At 36.0% G+C, this 21,726-nt stretch overlaps 1 protein-coding gene across 1 annotated transcript in view; it reads left to right on the top strand.

Annotated features, from left to right (window-relative positions):
* The first annotated feature begins 933 nt into the window (after positions 1–933).
* The window catches only part of LOC138711801 (alpha-tocopherol transfer protein-like), a 43,997-nt gene continuing 23,204 nt past the window's right edge, over positions 934–21,726 (top strand). The window contains exons 1-4 of the mRNA XM_069843043.1: positions 934–1,020; positions 4,075–4,233; positions 17,459–17,627; positions 20,978–21,227. Of these exons, the coding sequence (XP_069699144.1) occupies positions 4,089–4,233; positions 17,459–17,627; positions 20,978–21,227 (564 nt within the window). The 5' untranslated portion in view covers positions 934–1,020; positions 4,075–4,088. The remainder of the gene's footprint in view (positions 1,021–4,074; positions 4,234–17,458; positions 17,628–20,977; positions 21,228–21,726) is intronic.

The following is a 21,726-nucleotide window of genomic DNA, read 5'->3' as shown; positions in this document are numbered from 1 at the left end:
CCTAATTCCATAGAAGGCTAACGAAGATAAAACCAGTGTTTGTAACATAAAATGTATAGGTTTTAATTTTTTTAACTGACCAGCCTCATGGGCTAGAGGTCAGAGCTTCTGACACTACATTTCATCAGGTCTTGGGTTCGATCCCCAGTTAGAACACAGGAATTTTTCCTCAAAAGGGAAATGTTCCTGTGTTCGTCCATGGTTTGGAAATTAGGTTAGACTTAGACATCTCCTGGCAATAATAATCATCCCATCATCTTATCATAATATCATCGGGGTACTGTAACTCCGCCTTCCATGCGCCTCAACCTCAGAAGTGGGTTACAAGTAAGCCGCTCCCAAGAGAGCAAATGTCAAATGACAACCTGGTGTCATTGGTTAAAAAATAAAACTTCTAAATACAGTAATTTCAATCAGAATAAATTTTATTCCATAAAAGAAATGTTGCATGGTATTTTGGCGGTTTTTAGTAAAAAAAATTAAATCACAATCACGATATACTGTACATTTTAGTATACACAAAATGTTGTCCTCCATCTGTTCGATCCCCAGTCAGACATCGCTTGTGTTTACTTTTATCGGTGACATGCAAATAGTCAGTACAGTCAGTTGTTATTAGACAGAACTAACGCAACATTTGCAATACAAAACATACTTGGTTCTCATTTAAAAAAAAGAAAGTTGACTATAATAGCATCAGAAGTATATCATATACAAAAAATACTTTAGGTATATTTGATGTTCCCTTCGATGTAATTGATCTTGCAAATTGTCGGTTTGTGTACGAGTATATCTTAAATATTTCATATGCTATCGGAGGTGAAAGAGTTAAGTCGCCCTTACTGTATATATCCACTATCGTGTTTTAAAATAACATACGATAAAAAAATTGGCGTGTGTTCAATTTAGAGAGATATTGTACAAATATATGATTCTACCAATTTGATAATATAACACAGTCTGCAACGGAACAAGTCAGTGAGTGCTGGATTCCACGGAGTGACGAACGTTTGCAAATCTGTGAGTGAGAATTTATATCACATTACGTCATATAGGATCTTCTCTAATAGTTCAGCACACAAAGATAGCTGCTTTCTCTTCTTCTTGAGTCTAACCTAATTCCAGAATAGTGGTATTTCGAGGTGCATGTCCTAATTAGGAATTCAATGGACCTAATTCAGTTCTAATGCTCACGTTGTTAGTTTCATTCTGACTTATTAAATTAACCTACCTTTGGCTTACACATGGCTTACAGGATTTAAAGTTCATTGAGTTTACGCTAATTGGCAAATATTTAATACATAATGATGTGTTTTGTTGCATATTATGTTGAAGGTATGTTTCTACATTTTTTCATATACCTTTATACTTTGTACTTTATAATCATCTTGAATTTTTTTGGCGTAATTTTTATTTATTTTATTTTTACTGAGAAAAATATAGGTCACGATGTAAATATTTCATTTATCTTTGATTATGCTTAATATACTTTTACATAATGAAGTGAGACAACCTGAAACACTTTTAAATATGGGCATGTTAATCTGAAACACCTCCCCTAATGCTAGATAAATCATTGGTAGGGTATACCGTTGGGAAAGATACGGGAGACAGGGATCGTAAATTCTGAGTCCTGAGGGTATAGTAGCCTATACTATACAATACTTCATACATGATAATGATACAAGATGTAGTACAGAGATCCGAAGTATAGTATAATATATCCGCATTTGTGCCCTAACTGTAACCTGCAGAATTTTTCAGCTTTCTTTCTTAAGTCAATTACTTTTTTTGATGTGAACTGTAACAATAAAACAAAATATCACAGAACTCGTGAGGTTAAGTTTTTGTCCATGTCAACTCCTGTTACTTAATTTAAATCTCTCAGAATTACAAAGTTATGTTTCGTATTTAAGTATGTTACATCGGAGCTATAAAATATTGTATTATAAATACTTAAAGATTAAATAAATGTCATTAACATCTTCAATGTCACGCTCTATAATATAAGCTATTCAAGTTTAAATAATTAATATAAACATTATAACAACAATCCATATTACAAAAAATATAAGAAAGAATTTTAAATTATTATACTGTCATCCACAATGTTGTAATCTGTATCGTGTAGGTAACTACAATAGATCATATTATGTACTGAATACGTACGCACAACTACAAAATCAGTATGAATCATTATTTCCACACAATGAAGCTTCAACATTTTAAACATATGTATTACACATGAATTAACGAAAATAATTATTACTTACTTACAAATGGCTTTTAAGGAACCCGAAGGTTCATTGCCGCCCTCACATAAGCCCGCCATCGGTCCCTATCGTGTGAAAGATTAATCCAGTCTCTATCATCATACCCCACCTCCCTCAAATCCATTTTAATATTATCCTCCCATCTACGTCTCGGCCTCCCTAAAGGTCTTTTTCCCTTAGGTCTCCCAACTAACACTCTATATGCATTTCTGGATTCGCCCATACGTGCTACATGCCCTGCCCATCTCAAACGTCTGGATTTTAAATTCCTAATTATGTCAGGTGAAGAATACAATGCGTGCAGTTCTGTGTTGTGTAACTTTCTCCATTCTCCTGTAACTTCATCCCGCTTAGCCCCAAATATTTTCCTAAGCACCTTATTCTCAAACACCCTTAACCTATGTTCCCCTCTCAGAGTGAGAGTCCAAGTTTCACAACCATACAGAACGGCCGGTAATATAACTGTTTTATAAATTCTAACTTTCAGATTTTTGGACAGCAGACTGGATGATAAGAGCTTCTCAACCGAATAATATCACGCATTTCCCATATTTATTCTGCGTTTAATTTCCTCCCGAGTGTCATTTATATTTGTTACTGTTGCTCCAAGATATTTGAATTTTTCCACCTCTTCGAAGGATAAATCTCCAATTTTTATATTTCCATTTCGTACAATATTCTGGTCACGAGACATAATCATATATATTGTCTTTTCGATATTTACTTCCAAACCGATCGCTTTACTTGCTTCAAGTAAAATTTCCGTGTTTTCCCTAATCGTTTGTGTATTTTCTCCTAACATATTCACGTCATCTGCATAGACAAGAAGCTGATGTAACCCGTTCAATTCCAAACCCTGCCTGTTATCCTGAACTTTCCTAATGGCATATTCTAGAGCGAAGTTAAAAAGTAAAGGTGATAGTGCATCTCCCTGCTTTAGCCCGCAGTGAATTGGAAAAGCATCAGATAGAAACTGACCTACACGGTCTCTGCTGTATGTTTCACTGAGACACATTTTAATTAATCGAACTAGTTTCTTGGAAATACCAAATTCAATAAGAATATCATATAATACTTCCCTCTTAACCGAGTCATATGCCTTTTTGAAATCTATGAATAACTGATGTACTGTACCCTTATACTCCCATTTTTTCTCCATTATCTGTCGAATACAAAAAATCTGATCAATAGTCGATCTATTACGCCGAAAACCGCACTGATGATCCCCAATAATTTCATCTACGTACGGAGTTAATCTTCTCAAAAGAATATTGGACAAAATTTTGTACGACGTCAACAAAAGTAATATTCCTCGAAAGTTACCACAGTTGGTTTTGTCCCCCATCTTAAAAATAGGTACAATTATGGACTCCTTCCATTGTTCTGGTACAATTTCCTTTTCCCAAATAGCAAGTACAAGTTTATAAATTTCGCTATATAATGCACTTCCACCCTCTTGTATTAATTCTGCTGGAATTTGATCGATACCTGGAGACTTGTACTTATTCAGATATTCTATCGCAATTTCGACTTCTGAAAGCGTGGGTTCGGGTATAAATGACTCAGCAGTTTGTATTTCGATTTCGTCCCGATCATTTCTATTTGGCCTATGTACATTTAGTAGTTGCGCAAAATAGTTTTTCCATCTGTTTAGGATTGATGGAGAGTCTGCAAGCAAGTCACCATTCTCATCCTTGATCACGTTTACCCTTGGCTGATATCCGTTCTTAAATTCCTTTATACCCTTATATAAATCTCGAATGTTTTTATTCTTATAATTATTACATGTTTTTATTTCCAGACTACGAATATATAATGGCGAAAGAATTCCGAGCACCGGATAAAGACGTGGTACAAAAAATCTGGAAAGAATATGAATTAAATGAACAAAGGGTGAAGGAATCGGTAGAAGCTCTGAAGAAATGGCTAGCAATGGAGCCCCATCTGCCTAAAGAATCTGGTACGTAAGAAATATACACGTATGTGTTGCATGTGAATTAATACGTTCGTTCAGTTACATAGACTATTTATTTATGTTAGCGTAGACATTTCTAGTCTTTAAATGAAGTGAAACAGTGTCGTAGGATATCAGAATCGCATGCAGGCACACGCTTATATGATATTATAGGTCTACGTCATTGTTCGAAGGGTAGAAATGTCCGCGCTGAACGCACCAGGATTAAGGTTATGTCAAACTTAAACAACTCTGTCCACACCTGTGGAGTAACGGTCAGCGTGTCTGGCCGCGAAACCCAGTGACCCGGGTTCGATTCTCGGTCGGGGAAAGTTACCTGGTTGAGATATTTTCCGGGGTTTTCCCTCAACCCAATATGAGCAAATGCTGATTAACTGGATCCCGGATCATTTCACCGGCATTATCACCATCATTTCATTCATACGCTAAATAACTCAAGATGTTGATAAAGCGTCGTAAAGAAACCTACTAAAAATAAACAACTCTACCCTTGCAATCTAAGCCTTGCTATATAAAAAAATGACTTTATTGAATATGAGTTATACACCAAATTTCTAAAATGAGGAAAATCTGAACGAAAACTTCGGCTGATTTCAGGGATCCAGAAACACAATAAACATATGAAAGTTTGCAATAAACAATTTGAAGCAAAAAATAGAAACTGCATACAATATACTGCCATATTATAATGCGAAATTATTTTAGTTTCTATATAAGAAACTGTGGAGAATGGATAACGAATCACTCAGGATCTTCATACAATTATTTTCACATTTTCGCACGTGTAGCTAAGGATGTAGATGTTATGTATTTAAATAATGTTCCTCTTGCACCAAAAAAAGAGAGACACTCTGCCTCCCATGTAATGTAACCCTCTGCTGTGGCTGAATAGTCAGACCTTCAGACTGTCATGCAGACGGCCCGGGTTCGACTCTCGGTCAAATCTGTAATTTTTTCATTGAAAAAATCCATAGTGACACTTGTGGCGAAGGTCGCAATTGGGGTTTTCCCGTTTTCCCCCAAATTAGGCATATATATCATTCCGTCACCATTTCTCCATTTCGTTACCATTCCGTAGCATTCCCCGAACGCCGGCTGGCGACGCATGGAAAGTGTTGGCCTAGGGACGAGAGCGGTTGCCTGCTCGAAATCTGGGCACACAGAAACTTACTGTGGTCAGCCGATGTGGGTTTGGGAATACGTCTCCAGAGAGCCAGCGCAATAGATCTTAACAAGTTGCAGTCCTGGGCCATAGTGCCCCCCTCCGTTAAATTCAATTCAATTCAAAATCCCATGCAATGTTGTACCTCTCACTTAAGTGAGGAATGTATTGGCTGTAGATGGGCTCTTTCCGTCATTGATTTCAGTGACCTGCTGCTGATCTTTTGCAAACGTATCGTCGAATCAAAAAATAAGTCTCCCTCCACTTCGTCGATCGATTGCCACAATGTCTGTTGCTCTTGTTGACCCATCCTCTGCTAACCAATGAACTTCTTCGTACGGTTTCCTCTGTGCAATAAGGAGAACGGTTTCAATAAATCTTCGAACTTTGAGGTGACGTGCATTCCGCAACAATGCCTCTTTCGGGCACATGACTAAGAATTTCGACTTCCTGGCATCTCGGCTGACGGCAGAGTCGGTGTGTGGAGAAAGCCCAGGAACGGATCAAAATTCTGATAAATTAGTGGACATCTTGATGGTGTTAGTCCACTCCGAGGAAGATACAGTAGTTTTTTTCTATTGATGATCCAAGAGTCAGATTTCAGATCTTCCATGTACGCTACCACCCCTTTCCCTTCTTGTGAGAGTGAACAAAATTTTTCAAAAAATCTCCGCTACAATTCATTTCTTAAACGTCGTCCTGTGAGAGGAATATTTTCATCATTGCAGGGAATATTTAACTCGTGAAGAGTTCTCGGTTTTCACTCTCGAGAATGAAGATATTTATAACCCTGAGCATCTAGGTTAGGTGCTTCAGTCTTGTTAGACCATCCCCTCCCTCTGGCTTCGTCACTGCATTACGTTGAATTTTTTTTATTCGGAAAGTTAAAAAGGACAGCACTTTAACGTGAGAAATATATAACCCAATGTTAATGAGATCACTAAAATGTATTCATAATATATTCCTATTAGACCATTGACTATTTATGTTAGTCCCCTAACTTAAACACTTCTTAGGACCTGTAGGATATTACTTTTACAATACAATAACTTTATTTAGATTTATAAACATAGTAATTGAATTATGTGCTTCTTGTGAAAAGAAATGGAAAACATTTTGGCATTTACTCAATTTAAATATTTCAAGTAAGTCACATGTATAACGCTAGAGATATAAAATAGCAATCCATAGCTCTTTCAGAGGAAGTTTAGTTTTGTTCCTAAGTTCTAATATTTTGCAAATCGTATACTGTAACCTGAAAGTAGCACTTTAAACTTCCTGAACAATGAGTGACTGCAATGTGTTAATTTTTAACCCTAAGTTGATATAAGTTATGTAATTATTTATTATTTTACACATCTTACCTAATTAAGACTCCTAGGCAGTCTAGATTCGTCCAAAGCAGTCAACGATACCATTGGGTGCCTCGACAATAGATGTCTGTGCAAATTTGAGGTAGTAGTTCTATATGAAAACTTCTGTTTCCAATATTACATGTGGCATGTTGTATTGTCACTTCTGGTGTGAAAAAAATTCCATAAAGCACTAGTCAGAGTTCTATTTCGATTTGGTTTTTGAAGGGACATCTTGCTTGTTTCGAAGGTCTTCAAAATGAACTCAGAGAAAGCCCGAAAGCTCGGCAATCCATAGAGTGTAGCCAAGTTAATGCGATTTTTTTTTTTTGCTTCAGCCCAGATCACATATTATCTAGGGTTCCACCTAGCAATCTGCTAAAACTAAACTGTTGGGAAAATCTGCCATGAAAAATATTTTGTTTTTAATTCTATAACTATTTTTGAGTCAGTATTCATTTATTTATTTAATTAATCTAATGCTCTAGACATACTGAACATTTGTCGTCTGGCTACCCAATATAATGATTGTCCATTTGATCTTGTCCAGTATTCCTGAAGTGAAATATTATATAGGTATAAAAACGGAAAAATAGAAAATTTGACAATCACACATCATTCAAAAGATAAATGAAACATTGTTATTTTTTTAGTCATTGTCTTATTTGGTCAAATTTTGTTATATAGTCCGTGATTTGTAATTTTACTAGTTGAATAGCGTAGCCAATTAATAACTGAACTGCTTAAAATAATAGAGTCAATTAAGAAATGTAAAATCTTGAAAGATTTTCGAATGGCCGCTGACAGTATATTTTTGGCTTTCAGGAATTGAAATTTGCCAGGATCAACCTAAAATCTACTGAGTTGTCTACACTGAATGTATTGTTAAAATCGGGTGCTCACAGTTCGAGGGCATAGTTGTTCCCAGTTTTACAAAATATTCGTTTCACTTTATATAAAGTAGAAACGCGCACGAAAGTGCATAAGTTCGTTGGGTGCTCTACGGTTCTTTACAATATTTGCTCAATGATTTTGTGCGATTTTTGCATTTGTCAAAATGGTATCTTTCACATTTCTTATTGCACAGATTACACACGCAGTTTTCACTTGGTTCATGGAAATATATTTTTTCGCAGAACTTATGGTAGAAGCCATGGACAACTAGGCGCGTGATTGCGCTTCGTAGTTCCTGGTTAGGTCCCGCCCAACTTCTATCGCTTTTGGCGTCTGATGTGTAGAATTCCTCGAATATCTCGGCTCTTTTCTCCTCCATCTGTCGGATGTGTTCCGTTCCCCGTTGTGTAGATGGCAGTAGCATCTTGTCCTTCATGTCCTCGATAAAGAAGGTTTCTTTCGCCAGCTCGTACGCTAATCGTGATTATGTTGTCTTGGAGATGCCCAATGTTACCTTCAAAATTCTTGTTTTGACTGAGTCTATTGCTGCAAGTTCTGATGTTTTGAGGTGTTCCCATATTAGCTCTATGACGTATGTTATTATTGGCATTATTTTTGTCCGGAATAGTTCCATGGCTGTTGTCAGGGAGAGTCTTCTTAGATCCATTATACTGGGTGTTCATTTCAAAGTGTGTCATGACGTCACTGTTGTTGGGTCACCGATTTGAAGCGAGTTTCAGCTATATGTCAGAGAAGTTGCCTATTATTTAAGGCGTTCTTCAATCTGAACTTGAGAACGTGTACGGTATAACTTGAACGTCGTAGCAACAGATGGCGGTTTGTACGGTCTGTGAGCTACCATAACCTCTTTCAAACTGTGTTTTGCGCCGGCAAGTCGTACGCAGGGTATTTGTTATCATCGGTTGCGTACGGTAACATTCCGCAACACAAATCAAATGCTCCGTGTCCATGTTGACCGTCGAAGTTAATGTCAACAAATACGTAAGTAATCGTCTTAACCCTCTCCCCACATCCCGACAGTACGTATTTCCAAACAGTTTACATTCCTGCCACTACCGGCGTTACCGTACGTATCGGTACGTACTCTTCAGAATGAACGCCGTACTTGCTAGGCAACTTCTCTGCCTCATAGGTTATACACCTCTGCGGAAGTGTAGGAAGATTGAATTCTCTAGGCTCATCGGCAAGCCACATGACGGCATACAGCGAGCCATGACACACTTTGAACTGAACACCCAGTAGTGTATATTCCTCTTATAGCTGCCGCTATTCTCTCGCGGATATGAATTTTGAAGGACAGTCCGGTTGTCTTCAGGGTGATCCCTAGGTACCGAAAATAGTTGACTCTCTGGAGTTCCTCTCCGTGTAGCGTTATCTTGTCTTCCGCTGCCATTCTTCCTCCTTTCCTGAAAATCATCATAACACTTTTGTTTCTGTTGATTTTAAAGTCGTCTGTTGCCCAGTCCTCTAGTCTGTCTACTGCTGTTTGAAGGTCCTCTCTCTTGCTTGAGCCTAAAACCATGTCGTCGCCTTGTAAGATTATTGTGACGTCCAGTCCGTGTGTTACGTTGTTTAAATCAACTATGACAATGTTGAACAGCGTCGGACTAATTGGATCACCCTGCAGTACCCCACTTGTTTGGGTTATGAGGCTTGATATGCATACTCCAGTTTTGTCACCAGGTAGCATAAACACAGCAGCAGCGCAACGCAAGCAGAGCCGTGAGAATATAACGTGAACTGTCTGCTGTGCACTTTACTGGTGAGCACTTTAGCCTTCAATCTATGATCACTGCTTAAAGAGCTGTTTAATCACAAGTGTGATCGTGATTTTTCGATCACCGTGATAAAATCACAGGTCAATGATATTCTGCTCATCACTAGTCAGAACCGTATCCAATAAACCGGCCTTCCGCTTGGTATGACGTAACACACTGCAGCGGAAGGTACTGAACACAAACAAATGCATCAGGGACTTACGTATGCCTACAAAACCAATGACCGTAGATAGTGATACCATAGTCCAGTGATGTCAAAGCAAGCGAATTTTTCTGACCTTAATATCTTGCGCGGGCATCAGGCGTTAGAGGCTGCGGGTTCGATCCCGGGCCAGGTCGATGGCTTTTCATTGTGCTTAAATGCGACAGGCTCATGTCAGTAGATTTACTGGCATGTAAAATAACTCCTGCGGGACAAAATTCCGGCACATCCGGCGACGCTGATATAACCTCTGCAGTTGCGAGCATCGTTAAATGAAACATAACATTCTTAATATTCAAGCGCTAAATATGGAAAGAGCAAGGGTTGTGTATATGAATAAGCAGCCTGTTGGATTAAGAAAACAGTGGTGCACAAACTTCACACGGAACGTGAAATTTTATGTCGTTATTTTTATATGGCTTCTTTCTGTTTGATATTATCTATATTGTCTCTAACACAAAAGTACTAATACCAATTTGTTAATATTGCAGTTGTGTTTTAAACATTAATAACATAATAAAGAGTTAAGAAGGATTATTCACATAAATTCCATAGTAATACAACTATATTGTACTAAATGGATGAAACACATCATTCATAAAGAAAGTGATAGGTCTATCTCAAAAAAAGAGATTGAGTATGACATGATAAGTTGGAATTGATATTGATGGTACTTCTGCCTTATAAAAGTAATCAATAAACCTATCAAAACAATATTACAGTACAAAGCAAAGTTACCTAGGTACTGTATTTGTTCTAAAGTGTAACTAATAATCCATAACAAAACCTTTATCCCATTATGCTTTTAAGGTGATATTGGTGAGCAACTTCCTATCATCAGAATATTAAATTATTTTCTCGAAATATGCTGAAGCTATAGAGCTGACATTTTTACAACACATGGGCATGTATCTTTTGCGTATGATGTAACAGTACAGTAGTGCTTTGTTAATTCATTTCCTTACAAATAATTTCAATGCGAATATTTTCAAAATTTTCATTGCACTATCTTCAGTAATACGTATTTAAGGTATATTAGATTTACGAAAACATTCTGTAAGGCTACTAAATAAATAGGCCTATATCTGAAAATTTCACGTTTATATAAAAAAAGTTGAGAAAATATTTCTTTTGAATAAAAAAAATCAAAATTGTGAAAAATGAGCATTAAAATTAAAACTTACATTCTTATAATGCACTTATACTTCTCAGACAAATCTAAAAATTAACATGGATACAGTTTTAATAAGTTCTCTTCCCTTTATCCATTGAATCAGTCTTGCTATCCCTGAATATAGCTCGACCAAACGGCATAATATACTATCTCTTTCGTCTGTCTCTTTCCTTTCCACTGCAAAGCGCTCAGGCTCTCCTGAGCTCCAAAGCGCGCGCTTGCTTCAATGCGCATCAATTGACATGACTGCCATAGTCAGTTATACATTTGCAAGAATTGTGGATATTCTGCATTTTGTGAGATCAGAGATATGCTATGTGGAAATGAAAAACAGTCTCATCAATATTACAAAGACACACATACCGTATAAATTATTATCGTTTTGAATCTACTAAAAAAATTATGGTTTATATAACGACGCTCGAACTGCAGAGGTTATATCAGCGTCGCCGGCGTGGCGGAATTTTTGTCCCGCAGGAGTTCTTCTACATTCCAGTAAATGTGATAATATGAGTCTGTCACATTTAAACATACTTAAATGCCATCGACCTCGGCCGGGATCGAACCCGCAACCTCGAGCATAGAAGGCCAGCGCTATACCAACTGCGCTACTGAGTGCGACTGAACCTACAATATCCTCTGATGTAGAGAGAAGATTTTCTCAATATAAACTTCTATTAAGTGACTATACCGTAGGAATTTTCGTTTTGAGAATATTCGTATGAATATCACTGTGCATTGCAACGCAACTGTCACGACATTGTAAACCAGGAAGATCAGTAGTAGATCAGTAGTACTTTTGTTTCATTGTAATTCTCTTCCTCTTTTTTGTTTTCAGTAAACTTTAATTATGGAAATATCATCCATAGAAACAAGTTAATTTAATAAGCTACAATAAAATAACAAATACAAGTGTTGTATATTGTACATAATACTCTATATTATATGTATGATATTACAAACATTAATATTGCAAGTACCTCCTATTAGAAGTAAAATTAATTTCAGTATGATATATTCCTTCCTCCCCTATCTAAAATTAATTTCAGTATGATATATTCCTTCCTCCCCTATCTACCCCTTAGACTCAAGCGCAGCAACATTCCAATCCCCGCTACCACTACAGACAGATGCGGCAGATCACATTACCCTAGACCAGTCATGTCAACTGATGCCCATATGGGCAAGCGGGCGCTTCAGAGCTCAGGAGAACCTGAGCGCTTTGCAGCGGAAAGGAAAGAGACAGACGAAAGAGGTAGTATATGCAGCTTGGTCGAACTGTGTACAGGGATAGGCAGCACTGATTCAATGGATAAAGGGAAGAGAAATTATTACAACTGTGTTCATGTTAAATTTCAGATTTTTCTGAGAAGTATAAATTCATTATAAGAATGTAAGTTTTATTTTTAATGTTCATTTTTCACAAGCGTGCTTTTTTTTGTTCAAAAGAAACATTTTCTCTACTTTTTGACAGAAAACTAAACATTTAAGATATGTTTATTTAGTAGCCTTACAGGTACTGAAACAATGTTTTCGTAAATTTAATATATTGTAAATACGTATTACAGAAGATAGTGTATTACAAATTTTGAAAATATTCGCATGGTAATGAATTAACAAAGCAACTACTGTTACATCACAGACAAGAGATATGTGCCCATGTGTTATAAAAACGTAAGCTCTATAGCTTCAACAGATTTCGAGAAAATAATTTAATATTCTGATGACAGGAAGTTGCGGACCAATATCACCTTAAACGGATAATGCGATAATAGTTTTGTTATGTAATATTAGTTACAGTTGAAACATATACCTAGGTAACTTTGCTTTGTACTATAATATTGTTTTGATTATAGCGGTTTCAGAATAAGAAGGCATATGGCCTAAGCCAATTGAGTGCTAGCAACAGTTCGACGTTGTCACACAGTGCACGGTGCACGAGACGTGGAAGACAGAGACAACAGATAAGGACAGAACATATCAGTTGCAGCCCTCTCGCTGAGCAAGCGGGTCGAGACCTGTTTCTTCATTGTGTGTAATGTTTAAATATAATTACTCTTACTGAAGTAATTCTCATCGAAATTTTTATTACTTCTTCGCTTCATAGATCAGTAGCTCTTGGAGTCACTGACTTGCGAAATAAAGTGAAGATATGTAGAAATTTACTTTGCTAATATCTGAGACAGAATATTTTAATTCCTACTCAGGCTTCCTTGTACAGCAAAGCTGAATTTATTATTGTTTATTTCTCCAGAGGAAAGATAAGGTACAGTTTGTTTGTAGGGGCAGCCTAAGAATCTAGCGATAACAAAACGAAAACATATCTGTAGATACGTAATTTAGTATTGAAGTTGGAAAGTATTTTATTTTTCCTCCGTTAAATGAAGCATATATAATTTAATTTAATTCTCTAACTTATACATACCTAGGGGTCAGGGTTCTACATTCTGGTTACGAATCTTTCTATAATGCAACGTAATTATAATGTGTGTTCATATATAATTCAGTACTCATACTGGAACTGTAGAGTATTTTATTTTTCTCTGATAAACTAAGTCTGTCTAATTTTATTTTATCATATAATTTTTACATATCTAGAGGTCCAGTGTTCCATATTCTGGCTAAGAATCCGGCTATAAGAATATAAGCATATCTGTTCATATGTAGGCCTAATTCAGTACTCATATTGAAACTGAAGATTACTTTCTTTTACTTTATTAAATCAAGCCTATCTAATTTAATTTAATCCTCAAGCTTATACCTACCTAGAAGTCCAGGATTCTATGTTCTATCACTCTGGTCTGTAGCAATATAAACCTACGAGTGAAGATAGTTGTACAGAAGCGAATATGAAAACCGTAATCCAATAATATCGTTAATATATTGAAGATAAAATTGTATATTAGAAAAAAATCGTATAAAGTGTAATATATATAAAGGTTTTTAAAATAGGAATTGAGTTTTGGAATTATAAAATCTTCTCGTTCCTAGCACGCCTGTATTTATTTTAAAAGTGAAATGTAGTTAATGTGCTTCATTTTATGAAGTTTTCTAATGCTCTTAAGGAAGAATGTTGTTAATGCTCTTCGTATAATTCATGGAAAAAGAGACAGGAGTGTTTATGTTTACAATATCATCCAAATATCTCATGTTTATGCAATATTTCGTATTACACCATGTATAATATTCCAATGAAAAGTGAAAATCGTACTTATGATTATTCTCAGCTTTCTTCTTCTTTCCACGTTCTATTATAATGGCACTGCTAACACATATTGCTAATGTACCGTATTTGAAATATCGTACGATGAAGTAATACACGGTTCTGAAAATTGTACAAATAATTAACACGTTTGTTTTGCGTTATTTTCCAGGAGAGGTAAATTGAAGTATACCACCTATTTTAATTGTCTCTTTGCCCTGTCCGAGAATATGAGATAACGTATGCACTTCTAAACCACACGTCTCTGCAGTCAGATTCTTTGTTCGTGAAGAACTGACACGCACTGAATCATAAGTTAGTCCTTTAAAAAAATTATATACAAAAATACCATACTCCTCGCTTGTGAGTGTTGGACTATCCCTTTGCGTATAGGCCTAACAGATGAAACACCAGAGCCAATTGTAATCCCTTCAAGAGACATTGTTACGGTGAGTTACACATCACACAAGAGAAAACAGTCCACATCTGAATTTGAAAATAAATAGATTCTATCTCCGTTTTCAGAGACGGAATTCAGAGCAAAATATATTCTATGCTGTAGGTTGGATATCTCTGTTTAGTCTTAAAGCGATAACACGCGAACCAGTAGACATACAATTACCATTCTTGTACTGTTGGATTCAGAATTCAGAGCCCTATCGAATGGAATAGCTTAAAATTCATTCCTAGCCATAAGTATAGTGCGCGCAAGAAAGAAACTAATACGCGACGCTTCAGCGAGACTTCGCGATGATTTAACTAGGCAACACCGTTTCACTGTCAGTGGCTAGTCGACATAGACCAGCCTGAACTAGCTCCGCCTTACATGCCTCCTTATTCTGAAAGCGCTTTAGTTTATTGATTACTTTTATAAGATACCATCAATATCAATTGCAGCTTATCATGTCATACTCAATTTCTTTCTTTGGGATATTACTGTCTTTATTAATGTTTTAATTCACTTAGTACAATTTAGTTGTACTACTATGGAATTTATGTGAATATTCCTTCTTAACTCTTCACTATTTATTAATGTTTAAAACACAACTGTAATATTAAGAAATTGGTGTTAGTGCTTTTGTTTTACAGACAATATAGATAATACCAAAACAGAAAGAAGTCGTATAAAAATAACAACATAAAAATTTCACGTTCCGTCTGAAGTTTGTACTGTACACTACTGCTTTCTCAATCCAACAGGTTGCTTATTCAGATACATAATCCTTCCTCCTTCTATACCAGCGCTTGATCCACGCGCATGACGTCAAGGTCAGAAAAAATATGCTTGCTTTAACATCGCTGCCCTAGACAGAGGGATCGGGTCATAAGTTGCGTACAATGGTAGTGATATTTACCTCTCCGCCGTTATGAAGTTTTATTAACATAAATCTTCGTTTTTTTAATCGATTAGATTACAGTACATATAAAAAATGCAGCATTGCTCAAGTAAACAATAAGAAATTGTGTGGTTTTTAAGTGTCCTAGGACACGAACACTGGTTCTGTCTGGGCCAGGTGACATATTAACCTTGATGTTACGTAGAGCCATGTGAAGTTTTTCAGAAACTAAAATTCAGAAGGTTACTCAACATTTGTTACAGTAAGAGGAAGTGGAGAACTATTTTTTTTTTTGTTTAAAAATACATTTAAAATTGTCAGTTATTGCGTTTTTGGAAATTTCACAAGGTTGGAGTTCATTTTTCTCTACAATTTTATGAGCGATTATACGTCTTTGGTTATAAAACTTATACTGGACAAGCTCATTTCCATAGCCTCGTCGATTTTTTCTCTACTCTCTATTTTAGGATTACACTTTTAGTAGACGTTATTCTGCAGTTATTGTTTAATCTGCGGGCTCTAAAGCACTTAGTAGCAGGAGTTGGGACCCTGGAAATTATCGGTTTTATAGGGCGCACAATAAGCCTAAGTATACTGATCCGTCCCTGGTAATGATTTCTTAGAGCCAAGACAAATATGTTCTAATGCACCTCCTATCTAAACATCAAATTTTCATAATATCGACATCAGAAATGAAGGTCGCACACAAGTTTCAGACAGTTAGGCTTAATGGGAACATCGGATGCTTTAATTTTTAGTGAATTAATTTATAACCTTTGAAGGTAAACTTATGTTTTTAAATTGCTATTCATTTTCATTCCTAAACGATGCATATGCTGCATTGATTGCAGTCAACTACTTAATTCAATTAATGAACATAATGATTTGAAAAACATAAAAAACTGCAGTGCGTAGTCATAGTTTATAAGTGGGTGTTTTAGACTGCGTTCAAATTGGTATCGATTATTAAAGTGCGAGTTCAATAACGAAGGCACGCAATATATATTCTCTTCACAGGCTATGAAGTGACATTCCGAAATTATTCCCAGCTCACAAAACATTTTTCACTACTATTCACTCACACTGCATCTACGTGTCTACTATCACATTAATATTGCAGAATTGACGATCATAAATCAAACGAGTGTTCCCATAGGTCTGCAGCTTCTCTCGATGCCGAAATATTACTGTGTTAGGCCGTGCGACACGGACAGTCTCATACGTAAATTCGGCGCCTTCATGTCCGTACCGAGGGGAGGTGACGTTATTGAGCGTGGTGACACAAGTTGCATTGGTTTATGGCCTAACTACTAATAAGTAATAACAATAGCATTCGACTATGGTTCATAATGTTAAAGTAAGTCTTTGAAATGTTTTCATTCTCTGTTTCACCACGGATTCCTGGCCATAGTAGATACGCAAATTAACATGAAATCTGTATTACATATGTCTGCAGGTTGCAGAAAAACTATGTTGCAAAACTAGAGTTTTGCAAGAGTAGACCTGGTGGCTCGGATATTTGCTGCAGCAGGAGAAATAAACGATAATCCTGAAGTATTTCACCGCGTTAGACAATCCATGTCCTGCCGATATAATCTTTGTATAGAGATCAATGGAGGTATTTGTAAAACCTACTGCAGTGATTTTGCTGTGTAAAAGTTTTATAAGAAACTCAAGCAATAAAGCATGACAATTACAATAAGATCTGGTGTCTTCACGAAATGGTGCCTCACAGCACAATATGGCATTAGAGAAAAATGCTCGTTTGGTGTCCCATATAACCTCCCGGAGTTTGTCGGCTTAATTACTTTTCACCCTATGTGTGTGTATATATATATATATATATATATATATATATATATATATATATATATATATATACATGTTAGAAATATGAATAATTTAATATCCTAACAAAATATGACATAAAGAATATCATCGAAATAAACTCTGAGCAATTATATGAATATAATAACTGAATTTTCATAGTTTACATTAAAGAAATTTCCGATTAAGAGGCAGAAATCACACAGTGCGCAGAGGTGATTAACGTTTCTTCTTATTACAGTGCATTTTCTTTGTATTTAGGCAGTTTACATGAGGCCCGGTTAGAACGCTGGTTGATACGCTGCAAGAACAGCATGGACAGAACCAAGCAGGCCATAGACTTGTACTACACGCTCAAGTCTCTCTCGCCTGAAATGATGTCGGACTGGAATACACAGAGCAAGTGGTTTAAAACTATCAGTAAATTAGCGTAAGTGAATTCCTAATTTGTTATATATTAATGCAAATCTTATTTGTTAACGCATAAACTGAGCCATTTGTATTTCATTTTCATGTGAACGCCATTGATCACATATTATCACATTATTTAGTTTTGGAACGTACAGTACGGATAAATTTACAAGTCAACAAGGCTACATTAAAGTAAAGGAAAAGAGATGTTCCAAAATGTCTCAAGTTCAAGTGATACAAAAAATTATGACGAAGCCAAAAATATATTTTTAAATGTTTACAGAGATGCAAATTTTCAGCAATATTACAGAGAAAATGAGAAAAAACTTTTTCATATGCATTGTCTTCTTTCACTGCACATATTCCAACCACTGCGCTTGGCTTCTTAAAACGAATGGTATTATTAAGGCAAGAAAAAATTACTAAAAGTACATTAAAAATCTTAAGAGTAATTTTTAAATAGCAGTTTGGTACAGATCCAGAAACAAACTTTGGGCCACCTGAATTCTTCAAGTTCCAGTTATAACATAGTTCGCATGCTCAGTGCTTACTCAGGTGGCCCAAATTTTGTTCCTGGGTCTGTACAAATGGAAAATGTAAAATTATGAATTTTCATAATTCCAAAAACATTTTGGATCGAAAAGAAATTTTCATATATTAAACATATACAATTCTATAATCATTGAGCTTAAGGATATGGAGGATTAAAAGTTATAAGACATATAAATTTTAAGAGTAAAAAGTCTAATTTAACCCCTTAAATAAAAGTTTCCTCAATTTGGTTATTTCGTAACTAATTCCAGTTCTTTGAAATTAGCGTGTCTACCTACTTTTAAACGAGATGGTAATATTGTAAAGTGCACTTTGATATTTGAATTGTGCACGACTGAGATGATGACATAGACATAATTTTGTAACTAGTCAAGACGGTAATTTGTGTTAAGTAATTGCGAAGATTAATCATTTTAAATGTCGTAAGCAACACACTGCACTATGACTAAGTTCCTAAACTTGACAGGAAAAGTTTAAACTGGAGCCTTGCAGGATACATATGTCCTGTGAGTTATAGAAAATCTTAAGGAAAGTTCGGGCTAAAACGAAGTTACTAGTTCATTAGTACGGACGAGAAAAATCTCAAGAAAGTATATTATTTATTTTCTAATGATATTGAAGCAAGTACAATTAAGCTATTTATTTTATAATGGGGTAAAAGTAAATACAAATAGGCTAGTAAGTTCCTATTGACATTGAAGAAAATACAATTAGTCTATTTTTTTCTAATGACATTGAAGCAAATACAATTAGGCTACTTTTTTCAAATGATATCTACGAATAAAATTAATAAATAGACAAAAATAGAGAGAAAAAAGCACAGTATCCAAGGAAACTAAATACTAAAGAGAAACTATAAAGAAGCAGCTCTAAACATAATCAGAATAAATAAAAGTAGATAATGCAATTAATATTGCCACTGTCTCGTAATGCGCATTGCTTCCCATTTATCGGTCACATATTGTTTCTGTGGGACAACAAGCCTAATGGAAGCGGTGGCGTGGTGATATTGTGCTAGACAGTGATCTCCAGTGTTTAAGGGGAGATAATGGTTTTAATATGGTGGAAAGCCAGTGAACTTAAAGAAATCGGTTGAAAATAAACTTTGATATGTTAAAAATATATTACATGCAATTGTATGACCATGTCTGTGCTGGGAAGCTATTTTTGAAGCTTCAGTGAACAGGGTTTTCAAGAGGAACAGATGGCATTTGCATTTTTTACTGTTCATTATCTTAAAATTTCGACAGCCAATATTATAACGTTAAAGTGTGTTTTTAATTTATCTTTAAAAGTGGCTGAGATATGTCCGTGTTAGTGAGTTACTTTGTCCTTATGCTTTTTCAAAATTTGGCGCCGACAATTTTTTTTTCTGAAAATATTCTGGATTTGAAGTTTCAGGAAGATACTTCTACATATACAAATTAAGGTAGCAGTACTGCTGGGTTCCGCGTATTGCTCGGAGCGAGACCAGAATCCGAGCAGCTGTCTCTCGTAGAAAACTTTCAAATCTCACAACTCTGTACCGCAATCTAGTATATACATTCACGAATCTTGAGTTGTGAGGGTGCTAGGAACAATAGACTGTGCCGGTACTATTTCGCATTGTCTGTAATGAGGCGATATTAGGAATCCTAGTGGTTAGCAACTATCTATGGATGCATATTTACTACGTAATGAGCTTCGTGACTGTATATACTAGACTGTGTCTGTACCGTAACCTCATGAGTTAGACGTATGCTGACTTCCTCGTACCCATGAGAACTTTCCAACGGTCCAGTCTCCCTGACTGGATTGTAATGAGTGGCGTAGTGATATTACCGTGAAATCTTCTAGAAAGTTCCGACGGGGGTGCGTCCCGCTGGCTCCACCATTTCACGTGCGTCTTCTCCGAAGGTATAAGCTGTTCGATTCCTTTACCACTCGTCCCGGGATCGGCATCGCAATCCAAGGAAGGAATGATGGCAGTTAAAGTTTCAAATAAGCTTCGTTCCCGAGGCAGCAAGAAAAATAAATCTCGTAATATCAAGATAATAAAAAAGATGCCCTCTATGCTAACTGTCCTGAATAAAGTTAACAAATTACTATATGCAATAGTAGAGCTTTCTAGGCTTAAAATTACGAAACTACCTGAACCAAGGCTCTGTCTAGCGGAAAATTACTACACCCGTAAGAGAGGATGTTGAAAGCACGGTCTAAACAAGAATAATAAATAATAATGATGAAGATAGTGGCACCCTAGAACATACGGATCAAAAAGAAAAAGGAATAAAAAAAGAAGAAAGAAAGGGAAGAAAAAAAATTCAAGGTGAATGGCTTAAGAAAGACACAATAATTGTTAGGATAATTCCCTGTGTAGTCTGGAAGACGAACGTGCCGATCACAAGTTTGAACCCGGCCCCTTGACTAATAGGTACAGATTTCTTGCATTAGGCCATATTAGCGGTGCTTCTCAAGTATTGCAATCTTCTTTTCACGTATTGAAACAACACGCTTAGCAAGTGGATACATTCTTTGTGTATTTGCTTAATGGTTAACACAAACTCCAACACAATCTCTAACCGTTTTATATTTCTTAAGCTGAAAGTTGTTATAGTAATACACTAATTTTGAATTTAATATATTCTCAAACGAAATTTATTATTCCAATAACTCTAAACAAAATCTTCGTAAACACCATTATAAGTTCATAAATTTTGCCTTTTCTGTATTGTATGAATTTACTATGGTAACAGAGCGTAATAACTTTTTGAACAAATGCACAGGTTTCAATAACAATTTATTAAACCACTGACATTTAATATTCTCTTATTTCAGATACTACATAGCTATGCCCCAGCTGACGCCGGAATATGATCGAGTAGTATGTTTCGGGAGTCTGTCAGAGGACCCAACAGATTTTGTGATAGAAGATTGGTACAGAATGTCTCTGATGACTTTCGAAGTCAGAATGTGTGAGGACTATTGTCCCAGGGACATCTTTATCATTGATTTGGCCAATTTAACACAAGCACACGTGGCCAAGTATTCATTTCCGTCCATGAAGAAAGTCGAAGTCTGCACTATGGTAATTCATTCTTTTAATATTTTATTCAGCGCGATGCCTGTAATCCTCATCCAGGGGCACTTTCATAGATAATATGTACAGGTAGGTATTGTTAATTTACTTCAAAGATCAAATTATTTCACGAAACTCTCAGCGTCAATGCCGTAAACCTAGATGTGACGCATTATGAGAACTCTGTTCCAGTTAAGATTTCCAATTGCCTTATTGATGCAATGACTGGAGTTAGAATTGCAAAACGCTTCCCTGATTTAACCAGACAACATTAATTTCAGAACAAGTTCGCTTATGAATCTTTCTCCTCTAACTGAACAAAAAGAGTAGCATTTTTGTTGAAGCAATTGATGAGTTCCCTACAAAAAATGAGGTAGCTCCACTTTTACAACGTTGTGGAAAACCACAAAAAAAAACATCTTTTTCAGAGTATGACCTAGGTACATAGTAGTTTCATTTTATCACTCCACCATTTATTATATTTAGCACTTGGGGGGGGGGGGTAAAA

This window comes from Periplaneta americana, chromosome 13 (genome assembly GCF_040183065.1).
Source record: "Periplaneta americana isolate PAMFEO1 chromosome 13, P.americana_PAMFEO1_priV1, whole genome shotgun sequence".
In the NCBI taxonomy this organism is placed as follows: Eukaryota; Metazoa; Arthropoda; class Insecta; order Blattodea; family Blattidae; genus Periplaneta; species Periplaneta americana.
The sequence above is the reverse complement of the archived record's forward strand: the minus strand, read 5'-3'. Positions and strand labels throughout refer to the sequence as shown.